Here is an 8197-nt window from a genome sequence, read left to right as displayed (position 1 = left end):
ATTGAGCCTAACAAGTATTCTTTTCATTCAAAATTCTGCAGAACTCTAATGACCTCATTAAAGTTGTGAAGAATTTTACCATTGCCTTAAATGGCGTGGATAAAAAGAATACACAATGTCAACCAGAGGTTAAGATTTCATCAAGAACAAAAAAAAAATACAATATAAATATGGTTGGGTTTGTTGTATGTATAAGAAAACATCAAACCCCACAACTCCAAACAGATTTTGACTTATAAACTATATTTCAGAAGTAAGACATGGAATACAAAAAGGTATCAACAAATGTTTTATTGGAATACTTGAAGTTATTATTGCCTCTTTTAAACATATTAATCCTAATAGAATGACAGACTGTTTGCACAAGGAGTCTCTTGTGCAAAAAGTCTGAAATTCTCCCAGTCAAAATGAAACTTTTCTCTAGAAAGATTTGAAGGAAGCTGAGGTTTTTGTATGGCTGCTGAACTGACTTCAATCACTGTGTCTCTGTGAATGTGAATCCAGAAGCTGTACAGGTCAGTCTGTGAGACTCTCCTGGTTGTTTAACTACTGGTTCAGATTCTCTCAGAGTCTGACTATTAACACCTGTAAAGCAAACAAGGTCAGTAAGTAAAGTTCTTTTTAATAAATAGTTTCACAAAAACAGATTGAAGGTTCCATATATTTTTTTTCTCGCCTGAAAAGCAGATGATAAAACAAAGAAGTCCAGATCTGAAGTCCATCATGTTTCAGTGTGATTCTCATTCTTTGACAGCTTGTCACAGTCACAGAAATAGGACCTGAAAATATTAAGCTTTGCATTGACTCCACCTGTCAGGGAGGGAGGGATTCAAACTCAGATTTATGACATAAACGACAAAATTTAGTTCACACAGTGATTTATATATATATATATATTTCTCTGAAATACAGCAATTTAACATCTGATTTTTTTTTTATTATAGTTATAATATTTTTAATGTAAATGTTAATGTAAAGAAAAATCATACAAATTAGAAATACAGTGATGATGATAGTAATGATTAATGTAATAAATATGATTAATAGAAATAAAATAAAAGAATACAACATATTTAAAAGATAAATGCATTCTGTTTTAAATATCTGCAGTATAAAATCGTTTCCTGTGCTGGGTTAATAATGCAACTTGGTTGTTCCCTGTCAAAGACTTAAAACTGAGAAGGTCTGCGATTTTCAGATAAGAAATATTTAGCCTTTGACATTTATGCTGAATCTGCAGGTGTTTTTCAAAAACCTGGTTAAACCCGCTTTTTTACTACAGTTTTTTTTTTCTTCGATTTGTTTTCTTTATTGTTTCAATATGAAAATATATGAAGTATGTCATACTTTATCATTTTGAATCTTTGAAAGGCACTGCATAACTTATCTGAATTATCTTACACTGAGAATCTTTTATTTTTTTAGGAATTATTTTAGTTTTTAAATGATTTAATGCAAAGGTAATATTACACATAAAGCATTCTCCTAAACGGTAATCATTGTTTACTGTAGCAAAAAGTAATTATTTTGATTATTCAAAAGATTAGATACTTTTTTCTGTAAAATATGATTCAAAGTTCATATATATATATATATATATATATATATATTTTTTTTTTTTTTTTATAAATACTGGTTACACTCATATTTTTGTTTTACCTAATTATTTCAGACAGTATATAGATCATACTGTAAATAAAAGACTTTAGAGAATTGGAACATTTATACACTAATCCAGGTCAAAAACTAAAAATAACCATATTTTAAATGCAGATTTTGGTTTTCTGAATCTTTCATCATGTTTTTTTTTTATTAGTAGTATATGCATACAGATATTATAACCCTTACATGTAATCTTCCTTTTTTAACAAAAATTATCTTAGAGCTCCCCCTCTTGATGCTTTTATGTTGCATGTTTGCAGACTATATTTTGTCCATGCAGTCACTCGTTTGATTATACTAAATCATTTGATACAAACATTTTTTTTATAGGGAACCTTAGTAGATAGTTCAGTTAACATTCTTACCAATTCACTCCAGGTTTTTCCCAGCAGCATGTCTGATCTAATGTGTGCTATAGTAGCTCAGATAATATACAATGGACAACAGTGAGTATTTACTTTGTAAGACTGTTAATCAAAAAAAGAGTGTCCTCATTCAAAAGTTTCACCAGATCAGGTGAAAAACAGTCTGTTACAAAAGATCATTCCTGTCGACAGCTTTTTACATATACAAAAGCTGGTAAAAAACAAAAAAAACAAACCTATGAGTTATGACATATAGGTTCCTATTTGGATCAATAAAGTATGATTTAACTGAATTTAATTTCCAAATTTACAGTGCAACAAAACTTAACTGTTACCCTGTCCATCTTCTAAATTGTGACTTTTTTTAAATATCTGAATGCTTTGAAAAATTGTCTTCAAGAGATCAACTCCAGTACTTACCGGTACCTTAAAATGTGTTACTTGTTTGGGTCACCAATACACTGCCGCTCCAACAGATCCTGCACAAAAAAATTAGCCTTCACGGGTATCTCATTAGAGACTCCTAATGACACAAATTTCTTCGAAAGAAAAGGTTTTACTGCTTCTTTCAAAAATCCCGAGGTTTTCATTTTCAGTCCAATCTACTGTTAGTTGTATATATATTCTGTTGTTATTATTAGTAGTAGTTTAACTATTCTGTTTAGTGGTGTCTTTGTTAAAATTTGTTAAAATTTGGTAACCAATGTACTACATAATACAGGATACATTGTAAACATTAAGCTACAAATCATGTCAAGAGGTGCGCAATACAATCACATGAAGTAAAGTTTTCTAACTACACCACTTTAAAACGATGGACCATGTTCTGTTTGTAAAATGGGTTTGATTTCTAAATGTTTTTATGCCTTCTAAATTACTCTTTTTTCAAAAGTTTGCAAAGAAACATTCCCTTAATATTTGAACCTTACATTTTAAGTTTGTTTGCACTATATTGTTTATACATCTGTTTGTAGTGCTTACTGGTGACAGCCGTCACACAGTACTTATTTGATAGTTTATTGTTCATTGTTTTTTTGCCCTTACCCTCAAAGTTTTAGGCCAATAGGCAAAAATGGATATTGTGTCCAATCCTAAAAAAAAAAATAATAATAATAATAAAAATAACTTGTTTTTACCATATATCGAATGACAACTTTAGTGTTGAAAAAAAAAAAAAAAGTATGATAAATATAACAACTGAAATAACTATTTTCAAACATCACAGGGCTCAGGGTTGAACATATTATTAATTCATGAAGAAGCTTTTATTTTGAAAAGTGGAAATTTAGTTGACCGGATATCCTTTACACGTAGCCCCGCCTCCCCACAAACACGATTCCATCCAAGCTCATTCTTCCCAAAATTCTATGTAGATGTTCGTGTTTGCTGCACATCTAGTTTCACAGAAGACAACCTCGATGCCGGTGATTTTTCCAACTGATGATCAATCATTTACAGCCGCCATTTCCTCTCTGTAGAACAAGCTAATAGGAGATCAGTTACCGGAGGCTAATTAGAGCAACAACTGACCTTTTTGTTTCTTTAGAAAACCACTAAAGAAAACTTCCCACTGTGTTCTGGACATTCATTAAATTCTACAGTTTTACAAACATCTGTTTTAGCAAACCTAAAGGTAAGGAATTAACTCCAATAAACATTTACTGTGCGTTAGCTTTAGCAGAAATCCCTGTTTAAATAAGTCTGCATGCATAAAAACTAATATAATGTTTTATTAGTGGGAGAATGTGGGTTATGTATGAGCAATAAATATCTTACCTGATATAGCTTTACTGTAGCAGGTTTTATTCTTTTTAATAAACAGTGGCTACAACACATTGTTTTGATCGTAAACTTCTAAAGATATTGTTTAGTATATATGTAATTAACATCTTTTTCTTTTTTTACACCTTATTACTTTTGCATCAGGTAGTTTCTTTGTTAAAATTAGCATGATAGCTAAGAATTTAAAACAGTTTTATTGCTACACATCAACTCCACTGCTTGATCTAAACCCAGGAAATTGTGTACCTGTTATTTTTAGTTTCAGGAATTCACTACAGCTTAAATCTCTATTAGGAAATAATATTGTCATAATCAATATAAGATTTAGATGTTGTGGTAATCACTGAATGCAAGCATGACAACATTTTCTAAATAACAATTCAACAACATTCAAGCTAAAAATATAGTTAAAATAGTGCCACATTTCTACGGTTGTGCACCCTTTGCTTTATTGTGCATTATTATAAGAAGTTATGTTTGTTCTTTAATACACAACAGAAATATTATTTCGTAAAGTTCAATGGATGTCATTAAATACTATTTTTTTCTTAATGTAATTTTTTTAATGTGTGCATCCTACATTCATTTCAAAATTAAAGAACTGTAGCTCTTTGATGATGATAATAAACATTTATGTTAAATTAGTAAAGGTTTAAGCCGGAAGCCTCAAAGCTGCTTCTGCTGTTTCAGGCCTTCCCAATTTTCTTTTCATCACTGAACCGATAAATAATACACATCTTTACATTTTTTTTCCCCACATCGTTAATGTAAAAGTTACATTTTTAAAGTTTTTTTTGTGTTCTTTAAAATAAAAAAAAAGTCCAACTATCTATTAAGTGTAATGGATGATGGTCAAAGGAAAAAAAAATAAACAAATAAATAATCCTAGCATGTTTTTTTTCTTGGCTGCAAAAGTGATTTTCCCCTTTCATTTCCATATATGGAAAACATTCCATTCTCCTAAATGCAGAAATTTTGACTAATTTATATTTCTTTATGAAAAGAAACACTCAACAGATATATATGATTCTCTAATTTATACCAAAACAAATATACTTTATGTTGAGTTTGTATCAGTCTGTATGAGGCTGTTTAAGTTTGGACCCAAGTATCAGCTTAATTTGAGATAAATATAAATGACCTCTCAGGTATAGAGCAGTTTATGTCTGTCTATGCTCTTACTGCGCTGCTCTCATCAGATACTTGCCTACATAATTTGGGAGGGTTGGATAATTCATTGAATAAGTTATATGACCTAGAGTGGCCTTTTAAGGTTTAAGTTCTTAAAAATTGAGCTAACTGAGCTAAAGGTTGTTGTAAGGGAACAAAAACCTGACACTAACCTAAAATGACTAAACTTTAGTTCTCCCATGTGGGATCTAATCTGTTGAAATGGTCTGCCGTCAGATCGCAAAACATACAGGGAGAATGTTTACTTTTAGGGACAGTGGTTACAGTGCTGTGTTGTACACACAAAAAAATCATATTTTCTTTGTGTACATATTGTTATTCTTATCAGTTTCACTTAAGTATGATGAAGGCAAAATGCCTCATTAGATTATTTAACATGCAGTCGAATGAGCAAGATGCTTTTGTTTCTGACGGTTAATTATATGCTTGAATTGACTTTGGTATTAACCTCAACTAAGATCCCATTTCATCTGCTTGTCAGGACATGTCACTGTCTGTCATTGTAAAAAGAATAAGAAATATTATATCTATAAATAAAACTTTCTTTTTTCTACTTCTCAGAATCACAAGCTGTATTATATGGCTGCAAGTCTACCCTGATCCATCTGATGGTGAAAATAAAGCTCTGACTGGGCTTTATGTCTGCTTTCAGAAGCATGAGGTACACATCTGTGTGGTTCAATGAAAAGAAATAAATGCATTTTTTTTTTTCCAATAACGAAATAGCTTTTTGTGTAATTCCATTTTATGTTATTTCTTTCAGATCTACTGCAGAATTACATCCTCCAATATCTGCTGATACTCATGACCAATTTGTCTCTAACAAAGAGGCAGACTGCAGTCCGGAAGAACCAGAAGAACTACGGCTCAAAACGAAACTGGAGGAACCAAAGACTCCACAGATTAAAGAGGAAGAGGATGAACGTTTCCTCCAGCAGGATCGCCTTCAACTGGACCTGAAGCAAGAGACCGAGACTTCTGATGAAACATCGTCCGAAGAGGAAACGGACGACAGTGATTCCGGCCTAAATGAGAATGAGCTCTTCTATGGGAGTCATGTTAAGGCTGAGAACAAAGATCAGGAAATGTGTGGTAAAAACGTGTCTCACTGCTGCGACGTTTGTGGGAAAGAGTTCAGGAAAAAAAATCATTTAACTGATCATATGAGGACGCACACAGGTGAAAAGCCCTTCCTATGCGGCGTCTGTGGCAAAAGCTTTGCTCGCAAATATGGACTAAATAGCCACATGAAAACTCACACGGGAGAGAGATCGTTCTCCTGTGAAATGTGCGGGAAAGCCTTTAGGGACAACGGACAGCTGAATATTCACATCAGAACGCACACTGGAGAGAGGCCATATTCTTGTGGTTTCTGTGGTAGAAATTTCAGTCAGAGTGGTCATTTGAGGGATCATATGAGGATTCATATAGGTAAGAAGCCATTCCAGTGCAGGATCTGTGGCAAAACCTTCATTAGGAAGAACTCTCTGAAATGTCATACTGTAACTCACACTGGTGAGAAGCCCCATACCTGTGAGCTATGCGGCAAGTCTTATGGCGTTCGTGCTAATTTGACGACTCACATGAAGACACACAGGGGCGAAAGGCCTTTCACGTGTCTGATCTGTAAGAAAAGTTTCATTACAAAGTCAGCTTTGAATAGCCACTTGAGCACCCACTCCTCTGAGAAGCCTTTTTCATGTCCGACTTGCGGAAAAAGCTTCAGGGAGAAGACCTTTATGACGGTCCACATGAAAACGCACACAGAAGAGAAGCCTTTCCCCTGTCCCATATGTGGCAAAAGGTTCAGCCAAAGAAGGTATTTGACCAAACACAAAAGGGGGCACCTGGAGGACAAGCCATATACCTGTGAAGTATGCAGTAAAGGCTTCTGTCAGAGTTGTGATTTGGCCTCTCATATGAGAACTCACACAGGAGAGAAGCCTTTTCCATGTCTGACCTGCGGAAAAAGTTTTGGGAAAAAGAGTAATTTAACTATGCACATTAGAACTCACACGGGGGAGCGGCCCTTCCCGTGTCAAACGTGTGGAAAAGGTTTCAGAGAAAGAACATCTTTGAACAGACACGTGGAAACTCAGCACCCCTGAGAAAGTATCATTTCTGAAATGGTGGCAGTTTGGCTTCCATGTCTCCTTTGAGTTTAGCTCAATGTTTATAATCTGCAATCTGCAGGAAAAAAAGAAAAGTGACCCTCAGCAACAAATTCAAATTAAAAGTATCGCTTTCTTTCAACCTAGAAAAATCTGATCATTATTCACTAAACAGATATATTTTAAGTAGTTTTATGTTGCTTTTGATTGTTATTGATTAAGGCTAACACAAACCCAGGTTTTGGTTTATTTCAGATCTGGAATAAAGAAATTGGCTAATCTTCTGCATGAATTACTGCAACAGTATGGTAAGAAGTGCCTTTGCTGAAATATTAAGGACTCCCAGGTTGCTTTAATTGCTTCTCATGGCCCGTCTCTATTGCTAGCCAGTAGAACACACTGTTAACGTGGTCTTTAAAGCAGCCTTGGTTACTTTGGTAGTGTGGAAGGTACCAAGTCCTGCTGAAAATTGAAAACATGAATAATCTCATAGGCGATTGGAATAACATTTCTGTGTTCAAAATAAAAATCTAAATAAAATTTACTTGATAAAGTAAATTAAAAGTTAATCATCTAAATTAACAGAATTAAATACTTCAATGTGGGTGATACTGTAGGAAGTTTCACTTATATCGCTGAATGATTGATTATTTTTAATAATGTTTTTGGATGCACATGTATGTCTGGAACTGTTCTCTGCATATTCTAAACTTTTTATTTCTCACCCCTAATAAGGGTGCTGCATATTTATATTGTTTTATGATGACAGCTGAGCTTTTTGTTACACTGAATGCAAGAACAGAATTTTTTTTTTTTTTTTCCGTTTAATAAAGGAATTAAATCGGATTAAGGTATTGTTTGTATCTTTGGATCTTTTAACATATAAATTAAAAAAGCTAATCTATGAATAGTTTTTATGTGATGTATCCACCTGCACAAATGAAAATGACATTTATTAAACATAACTGGAGTCTTTTCATAAATAATGTGGCACTAAAGATGAGGTTGACGACTGCGAGCATAAATGATATGCATGCATATTTGTTAGCTCTAAAGGTTAAGATCAATAAATAGCTTTAATCTTTA

General features: G+C 33.2%; 1 protein-coding gene across 1 annotated transcript; it reads left to right on the top strand.

The window, feature by feature from the left end:
- The first annotated feature begins 3348 nt into the window (after window positions 1-3348).
- Window positions 3349-7908, top strand: LOC107097385 (gastrula zinc finger protein XlCGF57.1-like). Its single transcript, XM_015394523.1, has 3 exons — window positions 3349-3660; window positions 5562-5661; window positions 5764-7908. Exons 2-3 carry the CDS (start codon window positions 5639-5641, stop codon window positions 7106-7108), a joined length of 1368 nt encoding a protein of 455 aa, XP_015250009.1. The 5' UTR covers window positions 3349-3660; window positions 5562-5638; the 3' UTR covers window positions 7109-7908.
- Window positions 7909-8197: the final 289 nt, after the last annotated feature.

The sequence above is a fragment of the Cyprinodon variegatus genome, unplaced genomic scaffold (assembly GCF_000732505.1).
Source record: "Cyprinodon variegatus isolate N-32 unplaced genomic scaffold, C_variegatus-1.0 Scaffold691, whole genome shotgun sequence".
NCBI lineage: Eukaryota > Metazoa > Chordata > Actinopteri > Cyprinodontiformes > Cyprinodontidae > Cyprinodon > Cyprinodon variegatus.
Note: the sequence above shows the minus strand (reverse complement) of the source record. Positions and strands in the feature narration are given on the sequence as shown.

What these genes read in the sequence shown, in the direction of transcription:
- LOC107097385 (XM_015394523.1), top strand. Translation starts at nt 5,639, where the DNA reads ATGTCTGCTTTCAGAAGCATGAG. An exon ending in TCTGCTTTCAGAAGCATGAG is followed by an intron (nt 5,662 to 5,763) that starts GTACACATCTGT and finishes TATTTCTTTCAG; the next exon opens with ATCTACTGCAGAATTACATC.